This window comes from Hippocampus zosterae, chromosome 6 (assembly GCF_025434085.1).
Source record: "Hippocampus zosterae strain Florida chromosome 6, ASM2543408v3, whole genome shotgun sequence".
Taxonomy (NCBI): Eukaryota; Metazoa; Chordata; class Actinopteri; order Syngnathiformes; family Syngnathidae; genus Hippocampus; species Hippocampus zosterae.
This window is the reverse complement of record NC_067456.1, coordinates 24,816,400-24,840,072: the sequence shown is the minus strand read 5'-3', so window position 1 is coordinate 24,840,072 and position 23,673 is coordinate 24,816,400. Positions and strand designations below refer to the sequence as shown.

General features: G+C 40.5%; 1 protein-coding gene across 2 annotated transcripts; it reads right to left on the bottom strand.

Moving 5' to 3' along the window:
• Positions 1-3,859: 3,859 nt before the first annotated feature.
• Positions 3,860-22,971, bottom strand: dpp7 (dipeptidyl-peptidase 7). Of its 2 annotated transcripts, XM_052068255.1 has the most exons (13): positions 22,806-22,964; positions 20,195-20,318; positions 19,971-20,110; positions 15,859-16,022; positions 12,815-12,950; positions 10,363-10,444; positions 8,768-8,934; positions 8,612-8,672; positions 8,327-8,445; positions 6,203-6,359; positions 4,499-4,563; positions 4,363-4,433; positions 3,862-4,133 (listed from the first exon to the last, which is right to left on the bottom strand). In XM_052068255.1, exons 1-13 carry the CDS (start codon positions 22,884-22,886, stop codon positions 4,022-4,024), a joined length of 1,479 nt encoding a protein of 492 aa, XP_051924215.1. In that variant the 5' UTR covers positions 22,887-22,964; the 3' UTR covers positions 3,862-4,021. The 2 variants fall into 2 exon arrangements, with proteins under 2 accessions (XP_051924216.1, XP_051924215.1); XM_052068256.1 differs by lacking the exon at positions 4,499-4,563 and having other exon boundaries at positions 3,860-4,133; positions 22,806-22,971.
• Positions 22,972-23,673: the final 702 nt, after the last annotated feature.

The following is a 23,673-nucleotide window of genomic DNA, read 5'->3' as shown; positions in this document are numbered from 1 at the left end:
TTATTGAGAAAAATAAGATGCTCCAATGTTTTAAACTTCAGCCTGTTGCGTCTTTTACAAGCAATTTCTCCTGCTGTGAAGAACACACGCTCACAAGGTTCGGATGAGGCTGGCGTACAAAGGAACTCCTTTGCGAGGTGGGAGAGGTTTGGGAAAGAAGTGTGTTGGTCCTTTGCTAGACGTACCAAGAACTAAACTGAGGCTCAGAGGGGATCGAGCCTTTTCTGTTGCTGGTCCATCTCTCTGGAATGACCTCCCACTGAACATTCGGCAAGCCTCCTCGCTGCCCATCTTTAAATCCCTCCTCAAAACTCACTTGTATTCTTTGGCGTTTGACTCAGCATGACTTAGATTTGCTATTGTTTTTACTGCTTGGTGCTTTCTACCGCCTTATTACTTATTACTTATTACTGATTCGTCTTACTGTTTATTGTATATGTTAAATCGCTCCATGTACAGCACTTTGTATGCAGCGATGGCTGTTTGAAAGTGCTCTATAAATACTGTTGACTTGACTTGACTTCCAGTACAGCTGCTTCCTGGAACCTTGATTGTCAAACATGGAGTGGAGAGTCAACCAATAATAATTACTGATTGTCAATTAATCATCAACATAGCAACCGTGAAAAGATGAGTGAACGTTTGTATACCTGGCGTAATACCAGGTGTATCGCGAACTTCATTCTCATGCTTGGCCCGATAATGCCTCAGCATGGTGGAGGTGCTTCTGTTGGCGAATTGACTTGGCAAATTCGACATTTCACCTGTAATGAAATGTGAATAAGAAGTAACTAAGAGTTACCTTGAAATGTATTCGGATTAGAATGGTACAACACGTCAATAATCTGAGAGGCACTCGGCGAGTGCCTCTCGCCGAGAGGCTCTCGGCGACAGAAGGCGATTTGAATAAATAAATAAATAATACCTTATTCTCCAGGACATCAAAATGGTCCCACGCGGCGGATGATTTGCGTCTCTGCTCCATAATCGGCAAGGAAGGCAAGGCACGAACACGAAGTCTGCACTGACACAAGCTTCGATAAGCGAGTGTGAGTGAGGTCTGGCTTGTTTCGGCAGGTGTTCCTTATAAACACTGTGTTGGCGGGCTTTTGCTGCGTCAACGCCCTCTGCACTGAGTCGACGCCCCCTGGACTAAGTGGCGCAGCCTGTACTGTGCCAAGCAGCCGATGCAGTCTAAACTGCACCGGTGCAGTTCACGTGTCAATTAGCAGCCTGGACTGTGTCAACGCAGCCGATGTGTCAATTAGCAGCCTGGACTGTGTCAACACAGTCAATGTGTCAATTAGCAGCCTGGACTGTGTCAACGCAGCCGGTGTGTCAATTAGAAGCCTGGACTGTGTCAACGCAGTTCACGTGTCAATCACGTGACGTAATGAGCCAGCACATGCATCGACACATGGTTTGCTCTGTGAGCCCGGCTCATGTGTCAATGCATCGGTGTCGCTGGACCCATCACTAATTCTTGCTATAGATCTCGTTGTGTTTCGCTTTTGAACTCTTGGTGGTTTTGTGAGTATTGGATTTGATTTTGTGATTTGGCTTTCTCTTGCGTGTATTTTGATACATTGTTTTTGTTTGTCTTTGCGATCCTTATTTTCCTCGCTTGCCTTCTGTGCAAGAGCTTTTTGTTGTTCGTTTTTTTTTTTTTTTTGTGCTCTCTGGTCCTTGTTTTGACCAGCGCTTTATGTAATCTCTTAGTTGTGGCGATTTTTGTTTTAAAAACATTTTTGCAACGGAGACCTTGTTGACGTCTACACTTTGGGGGTCCAAACTTAATTCGGCTTGTCCGAAATGTAACAGTGCAACAATATATTGGCCAAAAACTGCAGCATACAGTACAGGTATATGACAATATATAACAAAGTTGGGACCATTTGCTACAAAATGAGACAAATAAAAGACCTGGTAGCTTTCTTTCCACTCACTCAGTCACTCTCGAACTTGAACTCCCCTCGATCATCATACAAGACATTGTTGCTCAGCTGATGTCGTGCAACAGACTTTTGAAGCCAGACACGAGACGCTTCGAAGTCTTCGATGCCCATAGCGCGATAGAATTCGATTGCTCTCTTATTAGCGGTCCAGTTTGTGGAAAGTTTTTAGCACGACAACAGTCCTCGACTGTCCGTCGAGCCGCATGCAATTCACTCTGAGCATAGAAACACCCAGTATCGGACTGAGTAAGAATCGCTTCCTCGTTTTTCAAAGTCTCGTACATTTGAGTCTTTCAGACTCCAAGCGTCTCCTGAATGTTTCGTACTTTGTAACACGCTTCGTTTAATTAAATACACTTCACTTTCTCTTCCGCGGCCATTATTACTGTTCCTCTTTGTTTGGATGCCATCATGATCTACAGGATGTAAAAATGTTTGCAGTTCCAGTAGAACTCACTGCAATAAAGACTCACTTTCATGTCGTCGTTTTGGATCCAATGATTGAAAATAGCGGCGCGGACACACCGTCTTATCGAGCGGAGTTACTTGAGTTGGCGCTACTGCGGGCTTCAGTATCATCTCTCCTTCGTTCCCCGTGCTCTGCAACGTCAAGTAACTGCGCCACCTAGCGTTGAAATGCCTGTCATTACAAGTCCAAGTGAAATGAATGCAATCATTTACATTAGACCTTAATTGTGTACTGTACCAACCTTCGGCGGGCCAGGTTAAAGAGACCAACGGGCGGGATCCGGCCCGCGGGCTGTAGTTTGCCCAGGACTGTCCTAAACCGTCACTTCAGAAAACAATAAGGCATATACAGTTTGTTGAGCTATGAGCATTGCATCGTGTAACTGGCGCCAATATTGAGTCGTTGGTTGCCATGACAACGAAAATACAATTTATTTAGGCTTGTTTTGTAAAAGTACTTTATATTTCTATGTGAACTTTCATATTTTTTTTTCTTTAAATTCTCTTCATATGTTATTTGGAATGTTTTGTTAAGAATCACTTCCGGGTCACGTACCGTGGATAGCGAGGAATTAGAGGGAAAGATCGAGAAGACAACTTGAGGGAGAGACAGACATTGCTATGATACCGTGATTGAATTTGATCTACTTTCGGTTTACCAAGGCGCACACGGTATGTCATTGTGTGTTCATTTATTTAATGTCTTGTTCAAGATACTGTAATTTTGATTGTTGTTGTTTGAAATGTATTTTTGTTTTCACGATGTTTCACGAGTAAACGTTTTTTGGACATCAGTACGAGGCGTCATCCTTGACCGGGGTAGATACACATCGCAAAAGAAAACAAGACAATACGAACACTTTAGATTGGTCAATAATATGTAAAAATAAAAGACCCAAGGGGAGACTGACAGGTAAAAGAGTTGTGAAAAAATATGAAATAGACCAAATTTAGACAAAAGAGGTTTTCGACTGACAGTGCTGATATGCAGAATTTATTTCTTTGAATCACATGCGGATCAGAATTCGATCAAACTCCCTGATTCAGGTAGTACAGGGGTCCTCATTTTTGTCGCAAGGCCAGATTTTAGTTTCCCTTGGAGGGCTGTTGTGACTGAAACCATAAAAAGAAGTAAAGAATAACTGTTTATTCACCTATTGTTTAAATTGTTCTAATGAGGGATTTGGCAACAAGAAAATGCTTACAGTATCACTCTTATTTATTACATATTACATTATTTTGGTAGCGATTTTAGCAAACATCATGAAAGCTGACATCTTTGATTTGCTTTTGCGGGCCACATAAAATGATGTCGCGGCCCAGATCTGCCTTAAGTTTTTCACCTGTGATGTTGTGAAATAATATGATGATAATATGATAATGAGGGAATAATTTCATCTAATGAATATCGTCATGTAATTAAAATCAAAGGCATCAATGTCCACTTATTTATATTTTAGAGGCTTTTATTTTGAAACAGGCCTTTGCCACACTTTTAGCCGAACCGTTTCAGGGCGTATTCATAATGCAATCCATAAACACATGTTAAAAATCCAGAGGTAAAAATGTGTCCAAAAAAAAAAGCATGACACCAACGATCAAGGCAGCCGTTGTATTCTGTTCCTCTCCAACTCCACCCACTGTGCGATAAGGTCTGCCTCAGTCTTCCGGGCTTCAATAACCGATGCTGGATCAGCAACATTGGACCCTCTGTATGATTAATGAAATATGTGACATTTAGCTTTTGGGTTTTTTTGTTTGTTTTTGTAGGCTCCAGGACACCAGCGACCCTCGTGAGGATAAGAGGATTGGATCATGGCAGGATTGATGGATAACTGATTCTTGATTGTAAAGTGTCCTTGAATGTTTTGAAAGGTGCTTATACATAACAATTATTATTATTATAATAACTTTCTGAGAAGGTAGCAGCTTGCCCTACCTTAAATCCAGATGATGGGCTCCCGCAGCAATGTTGATGGCGATCAATGATGAACTTAAAGACTTGCGCACCTTAAAGAAAACAGAAATGTTAGTTTTAAAATTCACTTAAGTCTCTCATATTTCTAATTTCTTACCCCTCCATTTGCCCATGGGTCCAGGTCACCATTGGAGAAAATTATGTTGCTTGCACTGGAAAGCGCTAAACAAAGGCACACACTAGATCACCAATACATCCATGTCTTTTGTGTCTATAAATATATATATATATATATATATATATATATATAAACACTCATACCGTGTATGGCACATTCAGAGCGCTTCACTTTTACTACATTGTCCAGAATTACATATTTTTCCTCCCCATCAAAAATTGGTATGATAGATTTTGTGCATGCGTGCGTGTGTTGTGTGTGCAAGTTATTTAACAGTAATGCTGAAAAAAATATCGGGCACCTTTTCCAAAACTTCCAAAAAGGATTTGCCACTTTTGAAATGCCTGACTTTTCTAATACCATGAAGAGACTGGAACATTCTCCATACAAAATGGATAGATTATTTGATCATATCACCATGGGTATTGATGCTAATAGTTATTCAGTTTTGCTGCTGTTAAAATACTAACAAATACAAGTCCCGGGAACTTGTGCTAGTGAGGCAGAAGACAGAATGTCGAGGTCGCAACTAAGTTGCAGGTGGAGAGTAAAGAGCCCAGAGAAACAAACTACTGCCATGTTGGAGCACATGTCTTGCCATCAAAACACATCTCCAATCAGTGGTCCACAACTATCATCATTTAACTCCACAACTACAGTGAAATTGGAGTGCTAAAATTTCAAGGTTATATTTTTTAGTTGATGATTGTCATTTCATTTAACTATGTAAGCGTTTAATGGTATCCAAAGTAAGTGTTATTTCAAAGAGTTGATCACACAGTGCTGGATTATGGAAGTTCGGAAATTCACTCTGTCCCTTTGCATGAATGACTCTGAGAGTGTATGTTCACAGAGGCACAGTGTGGCTCTCCCAATATTTCGGAACGGCAAAGTAAGGTAAAGTGCCCATCTCTGTGAGTCACCGGCTTGCACCAGCACTGTTTTTGGTGCACTTTGAATAATCGATCATTTTCCCTGATGATGATGTTTTTCATTTTGGCTTAAAATTTTACCTATGTTCATAAAATGTTGAAGTACTCTCTAGTTACCTTGATTTTAAAACGGGTTATCTAAAAAAACAATGTAAAGTAAAAGTGTAAAAATTTCCCCCAAGCCTATCCCCCACCTTTCGTTTGTGAATGTTTGTCGGTCCAAGAAAAGCATGAATTTGTATGAGCCAAGTATTGGCGACCACTGATTGACAGGGTGTTGAATCTAGAATTGTTGCCTTTTTTTATAATAAGGCTGTAACATAAAATATGAAACAAGTGAAGCCCTTTGAATACTTTGTAGATGCACCATATAAGTAATTACTAAAACAACAGGGAAGAAATTTCATCTGTGCTGTATGTTATGTTACCCATACAGTACATTTGACAAAGTTCTATCCAATCCAATCCAACAGCTTCATGTCTTTAGCATCAATATATTATTTTACGTTTAATTGTAAAGAATGTTCATCACTTGCCGAAGTGCTGCTGAAGAGTTGTCAGGATGCAGACTAGTATCTTTCAAGCCACTAGTTAGCAATTATTTATTTATTTTTGTCTGTGGGGCTCAAAGTGTGAACCTCAAGTTTTAAAGCTTATGAATGGGCGACCGCAGCTTTTTTATTTTGATGCATAAATTATGGAACCTCACTCTTTACTTAAAGGCCACATTGTATATTTTTTCAGTCCTCACCATCACCCCAGAACTGGATTTTGAGCCATCCTGGTCGTGGGATCACACCCCAGCGTTTGGAGCAGTACCGCAAGCGTTCTTCCTCAGTGAAGGTCATTGCTGGAAACATGTCTGTGATGTTGTTGCTCTCATAGCAGAGATTTATTTCCGTGCATGCCTACAACACAGTAGAAAACTGTAATTTAAGATTTCACTTGAAACAAACAAAACGTTATTTTCAAAGCAATATGAAATATAATATGGTGATCAGTCTTTAGGGGTTACAAGCAGGTTATTTCTTATGCTTGTGTAAATGGTAAGGATTGTGTCATAAAATAATATGACATCAAACGCTGTCAAAAAACCAGACACGCAATTCACACACTTGACTTCAATATCAGTTTGATCCAGGAGCACATGTGTACACAACCACCACCAATGGTTCGGTTGCTGATAGAAATTGGGTTACTATCAACCCGAAGGGGGTCGGGGGCGTAATGCAGAAGAGAAGGATTGACAATGTTTCAGGGTTTTGCAGAGGATCATATGGAACTGCAATGCTAGAAACATTGGAAGAGGGTTCAGAGTGTCATCATAGTCTGAATTAAGAAGAGGAATGACATCGGGTGATTCTGAAGATACAGCCTGCAAAGAATGGTATGAAGGATAAAACAAGATTCAGGCAAGGCGATGGTTGTGAAATTAGAAATTCAAGGTTTGATGAGAAACGTCAGCGTTATTAACCACAAATGGGATGTGAGTTGGTGGGAAGGTCTGGAGTGAGTTGGATGACATTTTAGAAAGTAGTCGCTACTGGAGGTGACGTAGCGATGATTCAAATGGACCTCATTGGGCCTGTTGGTGTAGGTAAGAAAGGTGAAGAGGAAGTGATGGGCAAGTACGGTGTGAAGGAAAGAACTTTGGAATGATGGTTGATTTTGAAAGGAAGAAAATGGCAGTGGTGCACCCCAGAGGCAGGTGCACGCAGACTATATTCTACGTGATGTAATTCACTAGATGGAACGAGAAAAGGACACAGCCATTGTGAACTGGTTTGGAGAAATGGGAGCAGGTGGAAGAGAACTCAGAAAAGTGGAAGTCAGTCACTGCAAAACAGTAAGTCTGTGAATGAAAGCGTGGTCAGTGGAATCACGAAATCTACAGATGGAGAAAGTCCAGACATTCAAGTACCTGTGGGATCAGCTGTTGAGAGCTGGAAATGACAAATTATCATGTTGGCCCGAATATAATACAGTGTTTTTTTGCATTGAAACAAGACTGCAAAAGTGGGGGTCGTCTTATATTCGGGGTCTAGACATTATACCCATTCACAACGCTAGGTGGCGCCATATATCATTGACGCGAATGCTAAACTTGACTCCGCAGGCCAAAGTGAACCCGTCACGAAGAATAAAAATAAAAATAGTGGTAGCACGAAGAAGAAAAATAAAAAATAGCGGTAAGAAAGAAAAAAGAAGAAAATTATAGAAGAGAAAAAAGAAAATGGAGAAACGTAGCGAGAATTTGGAGAAAAGTGGGTCGAAGATCGGCCAGGTTAACCGGCAGCTGAGGAGAAGTTATTGTTTGGAGAGATGTAGAGGAGGGTCAGTGGATATATAGGAAGAAGCTGGAAAGGCAGAAACTAGCTAAATTAAGAAAGAAAGATTCTGAATTAAGCTAATAAAGTCACTTTTCATTCCTGACTCAAGTAATCGGTCAAATATTTTTTCAAGGTAATCTGGCATTACTGTTGGTGTTCTATTCTTGCAGTGTCCACCCAATCAGGGGATCGAAGTCGCGCCGCCTTTATGTTTCTGGTTTGAGAGCACACAGTGCTGACCAAAAGAGTAAATGTTCTGGGCTGTATTATTATTGAAATGGCTATTTTTAATTTTTCCATATTTATGTTATGTACAGTACACGTAAATCCTCAAGATAATGTTCAAATTATGTTACAATGGCTTATGTAGTTTTGGGAAAAGAAGTGCCTAATATTTAATTAACACTTAAGCCTACCGCGCTACTGTGTTTTAATGTGGTACTTGGCAAACAAGTTTGAGAACCACTGCTGCTGAAAATGGCTGGATGGAAAATTGGGTCTCTCCAACCCAAATCCAAATGTGGTGCATAAATTGATTGTATGACCTGATAGTCCCAAGCCATGCTGTCAAAGCCGAGACCACAGCCAGTGGGGTCGGCGCACTCCACATACAAACTGGAGACATCGAAACAGGTCAGCAAGCCAGTGGAGTTGTACACAATGGCTGGAAAGTGAAACATACAGAGGTCTGAATGAAAGCAGTTTCAATACAATACAAGAATATATCTTTCTTTATCGAGCACTTTCACAACAGCTGCTATATCCGCCACATGCTATCCATAGTACTAGAAACGTAATACACTTTAGGTCAACGAGCCTCTCCAAGATACCTGCAGTATCCCTCAGGCTAGTAAGTAGATCAGAGCCACGGAGCATGGTTTCACAAGCAACCTGACAAAAAATAAAATGAAATAAAATAAAAAAGGACATCATTAATATACGAGATGACAACCCTAACACAATGTAAAATAATGTCAAGCCTGTACCTTCACAGGATTGGCAGGCATGTTGCCGATGAAATGAGTGCTGTAAGGGTAATCTAACATGGCCATAAAGGTGAAAGCATTCCTCAGAAAGCCATTTAGCTGGTGGATGTCCTGAACAGATGATGGACGCTTACACAGGGTGAACGCCGACTGAATTTTACTGTAATCTAACAGAGTCAACAAGAGGAAAAATAATCCATTTTTATATTTAAAGTCTGAACTACCATATATTACTCACAAAACATTAGGCATATTTGGCTTCCAGGTGAAATTTATGCAAATGTACAAAGTTCATGCAACAGTGGTATCATATCATGAAAGTAGGACATTTAAGAAGAGAGATCTACTGGTGATTTCCTCAATCCAAACAATTCATTGAAACAAAAGGCAACAACTACAGTGGGTAAGCCACAACAAAAAATGTTAACATCTCAATGACTTGTCGTGTGCCCCTAAGCATCCATTACAGCTTGACGACGACATCTCATGCTGTTCACAAATTGATGTATTGTCAGCTGAGGCATGTCATCCCACTCCACTTGAAGGGCAGCCCTCGGGTCACTAAGGTTCTGGGGTATGGAGTTTTGAGCCTCTACACGGCAACTCGGTTGATCCCACAGTTTTCAATAAGATTCAGGCCTGGAGAATGTGCAGGCCATTCTATCTCAAGTGCACCAGTCTCCCACAGCTGTTCCCTGATGATGCAACCTCCTGGATCCTGGATCTGGCCTTCCTGTGTGGAGTTTGCATGTTCTCCCGGTGCCGTATTGACAGCCACCGTTTCTGCTCAACGTGAATTGACTTTAAATCAGAGTGGTCACTCGTCCAGCTTAAACGCTCCCTGGCCCATGCAAGACGATGACGCCTGTGCCCGGTGGTGTGGTCAGGTACCCTTGCAGGTCATCTAGCATGCAGGCCACGCTGATGTAAACAGTTTTGAATGGTCTGACGTGACATGTGGGTGCCTCGCACCTCCCTTAAACGTGCCTGGAATTGAATCGGATTCATCACCCGGTTTCTCAGGGCATTGTTCACAATGTAGCGGTCATCAGCATGGGATGTGGCCAAGGGACGTCCACTTCTACATCTTTCTGTGACTTTTCCAGTCTCTCGGTTTCTCTGTTGCAACCTGCTGATTACACTCGGGATATTCTAAGATCAGTGGCCACTTCCGTCTGAGAACATCCTGTTGAAGCATCACAATGGGAAGGTCCCGTTTTTCCATCGTTAGGGCATAATCAAAATCTCTATAATGAGGACGACTGTTTAAACTCCATCTCTAACTGAATCAGGACATTTATATGTTCGATTCAAGGATCAAACCCCTGTTGTGAATTTTCCTGTTAAGCTCCTCATTAGAGATCAGCAACTTGTGCAAAAACTAAACTGATACAATTAACAGTTGCATATGCACATCAAAAAAGTTTGAATACATTTTAGGCCCGTCCTGAAATTTTTCCTGAGAGCCAACACACACAGAGAGCGAGAGCGAGAGAGAGAGAGTGAAAGAGAGAGAGAGAGAGAGAGAAAGAGTGAGAGAGAGAGAGAGAGATACACATTTTTGAGTAGACAGGGAAACAAATCACATAATTTACCTTGTCGTTCAACTAATTCTTTCAGCTGATGAAAAGCTCCTTTTATAGCATATTTGCACTCTGAAGAAATGGCCTCAAAATCCTGTTTAAGAAAAACAAAAGCAATGTTTAAAAAATACTCCAAGTTGCATGCAATATTAAAGGAGTCTGCAAATAGAGTTCTCTTTGCAAATTTTATAACTATTTTCAATACAAATGAGCCTTCATTTACTGAAGGTTTATGTGTGCAAAAATGGGGGAAAACTTGCTTTTGGCGCAAACAGATGATGAAGCTGGTCAAACCTCAGATGAAATTGTGATGGCTAATTTTGCTTCTTCAAATACCGTGTCTGAAAGGCAGGTGCAAACCAGCACCGTGTGTAACCACCATGAGAACGCAGAAATGAAAAAATAAATAAATAAATAAATCACATAAAAAATGAATGCACTATGTAGATTATTTTCATCGGTGTGCTTGACTTGCACATTAGTGGAATATGTTTTTGAACTTCAGCATGTTTCAACTGTAATAAATAATTAAATATGACCCAAAACCCAGTCAAACGATTTGTGGGTCAGCATTTTCTGTGGACAGAAAAGGCGAACCACTGTCTGTCACCCTTCAAAACTAAATTAAAAAATGCTGTAATTTCTAAATTCCTTCTCTGACCGGATGCCAGCACCCCATCGCACCTCCCCAAATTCTACATTAGAGCCACAGCAAAATTATCAAACTATTTTTTGTGGAAAAGGTGAAGATGAAAAAAAAGAAACTTGGGCTCTTCAACAATTGCAACAATGTTTTTTTTCTTTTCAAACTTGAAAACTGGAAAAACATATTTTGTTTGTTTAAGATCACTGAAATAATATTCAATTGGATAACTGTCATTTCTGAGAATAGCTTCATATTTGTGTTATATTGAGTTTACCACCATCTGGCACCAGTGAACCAATATTCCAAACCAGGATGAACAAAATATTAAAAATATATTAGTAGCTAAGTGAGTAACAGGATACATTTTCTATTTTTACACAAAATGTTTGATTTTTTTAAAAAAGGAAAATGCAGACAAGGCAGCACGGTTAGCACATGCGGCTCACAGGTCAGATTTCAGGGGTTCGATTCCGGGCACCATGCCTTCCTTTGCGGAGTTTGCATCTTCTCCCTGTGCCTGCGTAGGTTTTCTACGGGTACTCTGGTTTCCTCCCACATAAATGGGAGGTTGATTTAACACTCTAATTCAGTCATGGGCAAAATAGGGCCAGCGGGCCGGATCCTGCCCGTTGGTCTTTTTAATCTGGCCCGCCGAAGATTGGTGCACAATTAAGGTTTGATTGCATTCATTTCATTTGGACTTGTAATGACAGAAATTTCAACACTAGGTGGCACAGTTACTTCAAGTTGCAGAGCACAGGGAGGGAGGGGAAGACGAAGAAAGAGGGAGAGAGTAATGTCCATGGAAGGGAAAGTGATATGTATCTGATTAAACGAAGCGGGTAACAAAGTACGAAACATTCAGGAGACACCTGGAGTCGGAAAGACTCAAATCTACGAGACTTTGAAAAACAAGGAAGCGATTCTTACTCAGTCCGATTCTGGCAATTTCCATCGTCAGAGTGAATTGCTTGTGGCTCTAGTAAATGAACATTTCCTAGAATGGTTTGATTGTTATCATGTTAAAAACTTTACGCAAACTGGACCGCTCATAAGAGTCGGGAGAGCAGTCAAATGTGTAGGGCGTGAAGAACAGGGGGCTCAGTACACATCCTTGAGGAGAACCGGGTCTGAGTGTGATGGTGGATGAGAATGTTACATTATTACTGGCATACAAAGACATTGTGCCATCTTCTTTATTTTCTATTTCTATTTCTAACTTTTCGCCTGGCCCTCCACAATATTTTCTGCTTCTCATTTGGCCCCCCCGGGAAAATAATTGCCCACCCCTGCTCTAAATTGTCCCTCGGTGTGAGTGTGAGCGTGCATGGATGTTCGTCTCTGTGTGCCCTGCGATTGGCTGGCAACCGGTTCAGGGTGTCCCCCGCCTACTGCCTGAAAACAGCTGGGATCCCGCGACCCTTGTGAGGATAAGCGGATCGAAAAATGGATGGATGAAAATGCACACAAGGACCCCAGTGTCCACCATTCATGTGTGCATCAAAATGAAAGTTGTTATTGTTGTAGTTTTTCTTTTGTTTCTTTTCTTTTCTTTTTTTCACCTTGACTCATTTATTCAACGACATTATTCTGTAGCAAAATCTGCGTCGGAATTAATTCACAGGTGATCATCTTCCCAATGCCACTGCCCACTAGATGGGATACAATGATTCTTACCCTATAACGAATATAAAATTATGTGGAAAACCTGTTAGGTCATTGTGAATTCACTGAATCTAAATACTACTTCTACGACTAATGTTACAAATAATAATAATAATAATAATAACAATAACACAGAACATGCATCCAACTTACAGCAGTGACATCTCCGAAAAACTGCCTCGAGTCCCTCAGCCCGGCAGTTGACAGGATAGGCGCACTGGCAGCGAGAGCTCCAGCCACAACATTTGGATACTTTATTCTCATATAGACAGACAGCATTCCACCGTAACTGGAGAGAATGATGAAACAGATGTGCATGTTAGATTAAACTCTGAGGCTTCTGAAATGGTAGAATAGAAAATGGCATGTAAAATTAGGGTTGCGCTTGCAGTTAAAAGTTACTGGAGACTAGTGATGGGAATTCCGGCTCCTTTTAGAGAGCCGTCTCTTTTGGATCGGCTCCCTGAAAAGAGGCGGCTCTCTCGGCTCCCAAATGGCTCCTCAGTTTTTTTGTTGCTTAAATTAATACCAAAAATAACGTAATATTATGTGTAAAATGAAGTACTAATGCAAAAAATAGACATTATATCAAATATTTATTATTTATATGACTTTATTTATATTCTTCTGAACATACTCAACATGGAGTGCTACAAAAATAAAAACAAGACCCATCTCAAAACAAGGTCGTCAAAAAGTTCCAATCTCTGAATGTGTATATTTATAGGCTTTTAACTATTTACAGTAAAACAACATAAGTAAGCTTTGAATACCACACAACAAATTATAAATTAAAATTTGTAAAACAAAAAGAAAAAAAGCAGCATCCAGGTAAAGGTTTTAGCTTGTCTTTAGCGAAGATTGGCATGAAGAAAAACCAAGTGCCTCAGCTTTGAGGGGTTGATCCTCTTTCTCCTCTCTGTTAATATTTGCCCTGTTTTGGAGAAGATTCTCTCTGAGGGGACAGATGTTGCGACAACACACAGCCAACACAAAATGGATGAAAATCCCTTGCAATCATTTTACCCAGTTCCTCATCAATTGTGTTCTGTTTTGCTGGTTTTATAGCTTTTTGCATAATGTGGCTCATAGAGCTCTGGGTTGTACATCTAGGCAGTTGTGACATCGCAGCAGCAGCAACAGTTGCAGACACACTAGCACCTTCATTAATAGCTGGTTCCCTTGCTTGTCTTTTCTCTTCAAATTGTACTGATAGGTGGATATTTCTGATGTGCCTGTGCAGGTTATTTGTGGAGCCTGATCTATGGGATATTTTAACCTTGCACAGTCTACACGTTGCCTTTGAACTATCAATTAAATTGAAATGAGTCCATATTTCACTGCGTTTCCTATCCATTTTCTCAACTTTCCACTTTCCACCGTGTTGTTTTTTTTCATTAACTAGCTCTCTCGTCTCCTCGTCTGTCTTGTTCGCGTGCTGCTCAGTGTGCTCGGTGTGTTCGCTCGTTCGTGAACGAGCCGGCTCCGAGAGCCGGCTCTTTGAGGTGGGAGCCAGGTCCGAGAGCCGGCTCTTTGAGGTGGGAGCCGGCTCCTCATTGGGGAGCCGGAAGGGGAGGGTTACACACGCACGCACGCACACACACACAGTCACAGACACGCTGCAGTTTAGAGAAGGAGGAGGGGTTAGAGAAGAGACGCACACAGCAGCACACTGAGCAGCACGCGAACAAGACAGACGAGGAGACGAGAGAGCTAGTTAGTGAAAAAAAAACAACTTTTTGTTTTACGAATTTATAATTTGTTGTGTGGTATTCAAAGCTTACTTATGTTGTTTTACTGTAATTAGTTAAAAGCTTCCAAAAACATGCGTGGCAGGCTGATTGAACACTCTAAATTGTCCCTAGGTGTGGGTGTGAGTGCGAATGGTTGTTCGTCTCTGTGTGCCCTGCGATTGGCTGGCAACTGATCCAGGGTGTCCCCCGCCTACTGCCCGAAGACGGCTGGGATAGGCTCCAGCACCCCCCGCGACCCTAGTGAGGATTAAGCGGCTCCGAAAATGGATGGATGGATGGATGGATAGTTAAAAGCTTATAAATGTACACATTCGGAGATTGGAACTTTTTGACGACCTTGTTTTGAGATGGGTCTTTGTACTTTGTTTTTATTTTTGTAGCACTCCATGTTGAGTATGTTCAGAAGAATATAAATAAAGCCATATAAATAATAAATATTTTATATAATGTCTATTTTTTGCATTATTACTTCATTTTACACATAATATTACGTTATTTTTGGTATTAAATTAATTTAAGCAACAAAAAAACTGAGGAGCCATTTGGGAGCCGGCTCTGTTTAGGGAGCCGTTCCAAAAGAGTCGGCTCTTTAAAAGGAGCCGGAATTCCCATCACTAGTGTGCTGCTGTGTGTGTCTCTTCTCTAACCCCTCCCCCTTCTCTAAACTGCAGCGCGTCTGTGACTGTGTGTGTGTGCGTGCGTGCGTGCGTGCGTGCGTGTGTGCGTGCGTGCGTGCGTGCGTGCGTGAGTGTGTAACCCTCCCCTTCCGGCTCCCCAATGAGGAGCCGGCTCCCAATGAGGTGGGAGCCGGCTCCCATCGTTCACTTCAAAGAGACGGCTCTCGGAGCTCTCGGAGCCGGCTCGTTCGCGAATGACACATCACTACTGGAGACATTGACCACAGGACTTTGTTGTTCCACGTTTCTAATAAAATGCCTTCTTTTCCTATATGGAGGTATCTTATCTTATCTTTTCATCTCTGCCAAAGTTAATTTTAAACTGAATTGCGAGAACTGAATTTGGTTTAAATAAACCAAAAGTGACAAAATTAAGACTGGTATTTTGAGTGAGAATCAAACACAGTGTCAGAGATCATTTTACATTCAGTTTAAAGTTTATTGGAGTTCAGTTCCAAATAAATTCAGATTCAGTTTTTCAGCGCAATGATTCAAATGAAACAATAACAATCCAATTTCTGTCATTCAAATAAATTTTTTTGAGCCAATTATTCAAGTTTACCAATTCAAATTCAAATATAAACGATTAAAACTCAGTTTCTGGTGGCACATATTTCAGCCCAGGCTCTAGTTGAATCCTTTAAGTAATCAATTAAAAAGATTAGACCTATAATTAAAAGAATTCAACATAGATGCAAAATTAAATGTCAGTTTAAAAAAAAATCTTCCACAAGATCTATGGAGATTCATGTAAGCCGACGCTTACCTTCCACCAAAAACAATAACAGGGCAATCTGTGGCTGACATCTGACGCTTCAATGCACTGATCATGACAGCATAATCTGCAATTGCCTGTTCCACTGTCAAAAGGCCAATCTGTGGGATGTTGAAGGACTCGTTGCCAAAAGGGAGAGACTTGCCATAATATCTCTGTGAGAAAGAGAGAACAACCTTAAAAGATTCACGTTAGATTACATAAAGAGTAATAATGTGTCAAGACAAGGCTGTACAGTACAATTCTGTGGCATGGCAATGACATGATCAGAGGTGGTAAATGATCATTGTCAGTACGGTGGGTGAGTCCATCACTGAGCTGCCATCAATACTACAGGTGGGCCCAATCCGTCTGAGTTGGGGCATATTTACTGGTACTACAGTGAAACTCCTCTACAAAGAAACCTACATGGGTGAAAATACCCCCTAATGTGAAAAAAACTTCATGCATTAACACCATTCCCACTCTCCTGCCCCCCATACAATGAAAAAAAAACCCTGTTGCGTTATACGAAATCTTTTTTTCTGCTCTTGCCTCGCGAAGATATTCACCTCAATGAAGTCTAATCCAACAGTGACCTCTACTGCTTCGTTCGCAAATGGCAACAGCAACCACCACACTGGTTTACAGGCATTGTTATGTACATATTGTTAGTTTCAGACGCAGCACGAGCGCTGCATTGCTAAAATGGCTACAAAATGGACCTTTGGATGTCAAGCAGCTAAGACAAGAAGCGCTCTGACACTGCAAGAGAAGGTAAAAGTGATCAAAATCAAAGACGGAGGAAGCAAAATAAAAGACATTATCCAAGAAATTGATGTAAGTGAAATTGAATGCCTATCGTAAATTTTGCAATTTCTTTCACTTTTTTTCTCTTACTATATGACTACACTGACTACTGTCAAATAAGTGTGTGCTGATACTTATGCACTATTTGAATAAAAATAAAGAGTACACATACGTGTGTGTGTGTGTGTGTTTACATCGAATCAAATTTGCTATAGTGAAAAAGACCCTGTTATGAAAAATTTCTTGCTGCAAACATGATTTCGTTGTAGAGGACTTTCACTGTACTGCAGGTACTGCACACCTGACACACCGCCAAATACAAATAATAATAATCATCATCATCAAAATAAAACAACATATACCTTTCAGTCCCACAGCCCTCAATGACATGTGTCACATTGTTTTTATCTCACCAGTCAATCACCACACTCTGTGTGCGTGTGTGTGTGTGTCTGTCTGTGTGTGTGTGTGTGTGTGTGTGCGTGTGTGTGTGTTTGTGTGTATGTGTGTGTTTGTTGTCTATATTTATTTCTTTTTGTTTTTCATTATTTGGTTGCACGTTAACTTTTGTGTGTGACACTGAAATTACATTCCCTAATCCAAATGGGTTTCGCCGATAAGGGACGTTCTGGGCCCACGTGGGTCAGCCTAAAATACTGATGGTAACAGTGATGGACCTTCCATCGGTCTGACAAAATGCTCCATCCATCCATCCATCCATTCCGAGGGTGCTGGAGACTATCCCAGCTGACTTTGGACGGAAGGCAGACCACACCCTAAATTGGTCGCCAGTCGGTCGCAAGGCACATACAATATCAAGACAAACAACCCTTCACATCCACACCGTCACAGAGTGAAAACCGATCCCACACTGCCCGCAACCAAGTCAGGCCACTGACAGTACCACTACATTATCAGTGATGACAGAATGCTCATCTCACGAAATTATCCTTCGATTGTATTTTTATTTAAAAGGGTAGACTATTGGCACATCAATAATACTGTTTGACAGTGTAAAAGCAGGTTCACACATGCTCATAATCGTGCATAATATGAGCATTTTTTTCCTCTCAAAAGACCTAAGTGTCGGATGTCTCCAAAAGATTATTGTTGCAGCTCCGAAATAAAGAGCGCTGTCGTGTTGTTGTTTTTTTTTGGTAAACATACACTTTATTAAATTATTTAACACTCAAGCAAATACACGCGCATCTCTCTCGACTTACATGCCTCCTCTCACGTTCGGCTTGAGAGGCGTTCAAGGACCGCCTCTGAAAACATAAATTAACGATTACTTCAATGACATGAAGGAAATCAAATATAATCCACCAGAACAGAAAATCAAGACAGGAAATCACAAAATAAATTCTATGGTGGGGGTGAACACACAACAATAAATAAATAACAAACAATTCCGAGACAATCCAGTCTCCTACATCATCCTGACCAACTAGTTTATAAGATTACTTTGTTGAGTGATTTTTATTCCCTCCTTGTTGTGCTCAAAAAACAGACAGGTTTGACAATCGTCAATGCTTATCCTTATATGTATTTACAATTGTAAATCTCATAAAATGGAACTTTATTCACGAACACCTTTGTTCATTAACAAATATGACTTTGGTGAATCTACTATGCTTCAATTCTTACCCAGTGTATAAATCATTTGCTCCATGCAGTTGCATACATTTTTGGGAGTCCGTAAATCAGCCCTCACTATACTTCTAAAAACACTGAAAACTGGAATGCTAATTTAGCTCTAAATCGACACCTTGTAGTGGTGTCGCACCCTAGGGGCATAGTCTTGTCCTTGTTATTACATATTCGACACCGATCATTAATCTACTGCACATGCCCATGACCTTGGTGTGTCCGTCCACAAAGTAATTTTCATGGAGCTACCAAAAACAGGTCCTTCTATACTCCATAACAAAGCGCTGCATTCAATTCAGAAACCTGAAAAAAATAAACCACTCTTGCATATATTTGGCTATCCAAAAACTCAGCCACTAGCTCTTTGTGACATCCCGAAATCCCATGCTCCACTGAATACAAGAGTAGTCTCTTTGTCTAAAATGGCCGCCGGGGAGCTACGTTCTATGAAGAGAAAAATCGACGTTCAAGGGCCCGGGAACGTCGATTTGTTGCTTCTGGCTTGGTTGTACACAAGCCTGTCTGTAGGAATCACCAATAAGCATCTAATGAGGCACAAGCTGCATCCAGTAACAAATTCTACTCCAACAAAATTAACAACTGCTCTGCAAACAAGAAACTGTTGTCTTCCATTATTGAACACCAACTGAAACCCTGGATTTGAGGAGCAGTGTACAACACTGAGGAGCAGTAAAACACAACATTTGTTTTTAAAATTGCTTACAGTAAGCCTATAAGCTTCTTCATCTTTTTCAATTTTTTTATTTCTTCTTTTAATTTCATTTTAACCAACTGTTTACTGCAACCTTTCAGTTTCTAAAATGTTGCTTCGTTTTGAATGTTGTTTTTAAACTCTCTGTAGCACTTTGAGATTTCTTTGAAATGTAAAGTGCATTACGCATAAAATATCTAATTAGAATTAGGAAGCCATGTTATTGTTTAAAAAAGGTCATAATAACCTTGAAAATAGTCTTTGTATTTCTCTTTCTCATCTTGCTCCGCAGTCCAATTTGGTTAAAATACAGTACTGAACTGTTATCATGAGTTATTTTCATGTATCCCGCTCAAGGAGACCTGTGATCAAAAATTAATTAATATGAGATCTTTGCGCTCAATCAACACCTTGCAGATATGAACAAAATGACTTCATGGTATTCATTCCTCTGACTCTGAGAGTATTGAGCCTATTGCTGTGGTAAGGGTCAACTGGTTTGTGTGTCGGTTCCACAGTGCAGAGGTGCAGGGTTCGATTCTGACTCCAGCCTTCCTGTGTGGAGTTTGCGTGTCGTCCCTGTGCCTGTGTGGGTTTTCTCCGGGTACTCCGGTTTCCTCCCACATTCCAAAAACATGCGTGGCAGGCTGATTGAACACTCTAAATTGTCCCTAGGTGTGAGTGAGAGCACAAATGGTTGTATGTCTATGTGTGCCCTGCGATTGGCTAGCAACCGGTTCACGGTGTACCCCAGGATAAAAGCGGATTGGAAAATGGATGGATGATATTTTAAATCATTCAGTGGTTTTAGGATACATGTAATAAAATGTGATTTCCCTCCTCAAATTGTTGAAATCTACCACATGCTGTTGTCATATATGGATGGGAAACATGAGTAAGGTTGGGTGGATGTTCCAAGTTTTCATCACACAAGTAATGTACCATTTCTTACATGTTCAGCAAATATGACCAAGGCTTCCTGCTGAGTAGCCAATTCTGTAAGAAATCCAGAGTTCAGGGCAAATTCCCAGATGTCCCCTTCATTGCCGGTGTAGAAGAAAATCGGACCATATCCAGTATTCCAGTATTTATCTGTGAAAGGAAGCAAAAAAGAAATTAACGTCAAATCTTTCTTGGTTGTTTGAAAAGTAACAAAGGTCAATGGTTAAAAGTCACCAGTGATCAGGTATCGCTGAAGGAATGTCCCATTCCCCATGGAATTAAAGTTGAAGTGGTCAAGACTCTGGGTGAAATACTTTTCTTTGAAAAGGGGTTGTGTCTGGGATTCATGTATTTCTGTCTAACAAAACACAATACAGTTCTTCATTGTAATGTACCAATTTCAATAAACCAGTATAAAATGTTGTTTTGTTAATTCACTGGATATTGGGTTTGGATTATTACATACAGTTCTAAACAAAATGAAAATATGGCATCGGAACAGATTTGTCTATCCACGCACACCAAAACAACAGCAACATGTCCAGTCCAAACAAACATCTAGTGGAGACACTGATTAATCAGTATACTGTACCTTAAAAATCAACCGTTATGCTTAATTCCATATCTGTCTAACGATTCGAGAGATCGAGGGTCATAATTAAACAACTGCATTATATCCACTAACGATTCTCAAAAATAGGGCAGAAAAGATGATCCGTAGGGCAGGATATGGGAATCAAACAAATCCTCTTTTCTTGCGATCAAAAGTGCTAAAAATTAAAATATTGTGTCAAGCAAAAAATTATTTATTGCCGTGAAATATAAAGAAATATTAATTGAAAGAGGAATCAACTGCAACTTGGGAAAATGTAATTTCAAAATGAGGATGATACAAACAACGTAAAAGAGTTTTTATTTCTATTTGTGGAAAAACACTGTGAAATAGTTTGTGTTGGAGTCGTTGAAACAGCGTACAATATATCCATCCACCCTTCGATTTTCTAATCTGTTTAGCATCACAAGGGTCGGGGCCTTACAAATTTAATCCAATTGCAAAGGAGGCATAGAGAAGATTATCAATATATACAGGAATGAGGTCATGTGATAATCACAAGGTCATTTAATTACTTCATTACTGACTTATCATTGGGTTGTTCATTTAGAGTCACACCGTATGCATGTCGTATAAAAAAACAATACTTCTTTTCCAATTCATTTGTGTTCTAAGGTAAAGATGGTTGATAACGTATTAGAATAAATTAGGTAATTTCCTGCATTGATGATGGTAATATGGAGGTTAGAATAATGAGGTATGGTGGAGGTAAACGAGTTTCGCTTCTTTCCAGTCCTATTCAGATATGTAATTCAACTGTTTTAGTTTTCATGTGTTTGTAATTATTTCTGTTTGCCTATTATTGTACTTTACTACTATTATTATTGTTGTTGTTATTATTAACATAGTTATTATTATTATTATTGTTCTTGTACATGTTTGAAACAAAAGTTGATACAGTATCTGTGCAATGAAGGGGGCTGTGGGGCATTTTTTCCCCTAAAACATGCATACAATACAACAAACATAATTTGAACAAACAAGAGAGATTTAGTGTGTATGCGTTTGTGTGGTTCATCTTTGTGACGTTATGCACTTTGTCAGGGGATTGACGGAAAAGAACTCATTGCACTTCAAACGTGGTAAATCAGTCACATTTCTGAGCAAAGTTCACAATGACATTTTGAGTTCATGCTTAATGTTAAACAAGACGGGTTTTCAAAAGAAGGGATGACAGTCATGGCTAGTTGCAGTCAAGCTTAATAACCAACCTGAACGATCTTGATTCATGTTTGATTGGTTGTACCAATGTTTTTTTTAGCTTTGTTTGGGTGTGAGCGCAATATTTATCTGATTTTACGAAGTAACAACTCCGATAGCGCTTGCTTAAAGTCTCAAAAACATTTGATCCAACCATTGACTGTATGAATGATCCGGCCTGGTGACCAGATAAAGGAGGAAAAAAGTTACATTCCCCCAAAATAAAAAAGCACATCTCTTGGCGTGTTATTCCTTTTTCAGGGTCTTTGTTGTCGGGGTTTTATTTGTGTGGTTTTTTTTGCAATTCATTATTATTTCGGTGAATATTTGAACAAGCTATGATTAATATATTGGTGCCAAACAAAATACCTCAACACAAGTGAATGCAAGAAATGACGTCGAGATGGCCGGGTTGTCCAGGGGTGTAGTGGGCGTGTTACGCGGGGGTACACCGTCCACTCACTTCTCCCGACGCCACATTCAATTTCAATCACGCTGTCTGCGGGTTATTTAAATGTTTGTTGATCATTGTTCTAATACGAGTTATGCTTAATAACGTTGGCCTGTGATTATTTTGGAGTAGTATTTTTTTTTATTTAACGTTAGTTCAACTGGTGTTGCAGCCTATGATTGATGTTCTGTATGTTTAAATATAGAACATCCCAGAATCGCGTACACCCACTTAAAAAAAACCACTACACCACTGGGGGTGTCCTAGTTAAAGTTGGAGGCAGGCTCTGTGCTCAACCATTGAGGGTCACTCGAGTGGTCATGTATCACTATGGTTGGAGTATTTCAAATAGAACCACAAAACGTTGTTCTAGCTCGACTTCATGATACCATGGATCTAGCTTTGAGTGTAAAACGCACGCTCCAGCTCCGAGCATCAAATAAATGAAGCGATAACAGAAACAGTTCTACTTCTACATCCAATACAGCAATCGGTGGCAAACTTTGTAAGCAGAAACGACCAAATAAAGCATTAGGCCATTGCGAAAAGTGACATAAAAACGAATGTGAAACTCAGATTACCTTGACATTGCTGTATGAAAACGTTTGCAGAAACTCTGCAGTTAGCAACGTCAACCTTAGCGCTCCGAAAACGGACTTCATGTTCGCGACTCGATGCTCTTCAGTCTGTCTCACGTCTTTCTTTCTTTTTTTTTGTATACCGAACCAGATGGGTAGAGGCGGAGTCGTCTGCATCGTCACTGCTCGGCCGTCTTCGGGCAGGGGCCTGCTCTGGTTCGTCCTGCGTTTGTCGGAGGTCAGCCGGATGATTTAGTTACTTAAATACTCGTTATTCAAATTCTTGACGGATTTACTATCAGATTGATAACGTGGCTATGTTGCAGGTTGAATGTTTAACTAGTTGTAGCTTGTGTAAGCTTATGTTAAATTATTAATGTTTTTCATTTTATATTTGAGCATTATATTCTTTTGTGTTACAGTTACCTGGGTTATATTCCGTTAAATAATTGCTGAAACAAGTTTATGTTGATATTGTCTGATTGGCTGAAAAAAAACCAGAAAGTGTTTGAGTTACCGGAAAGAGGATTGTTCTCGTTCGTTCGGGAGTTGCGGTGCAGACTATCCATCCATCCATCCATCCATCCATCCATCATCTACCGCTTATCCGGGGCCGGGTCGCGGGGGCAACAGCTTTAGCAGGGAAGCCCAGACTTCCCTCTCCCTAGCTACTTCTTCCAGCTCTCCCCGGGGGATCCCGAGTCGTTCCCAGGCAAGCTGGGTGACATAGTCTCTCCAGCGTGTCCTGGGTCTTCCTCGGGGTCTCCTCCCGGTGGGACATGACCGGAACACCTCACCGGGGAGGCGCTCAGGAGGCATCCGAATCAGATGCCCAAGCCACCTCATCTGGCTCCTCTCGATGTGGAGGAGA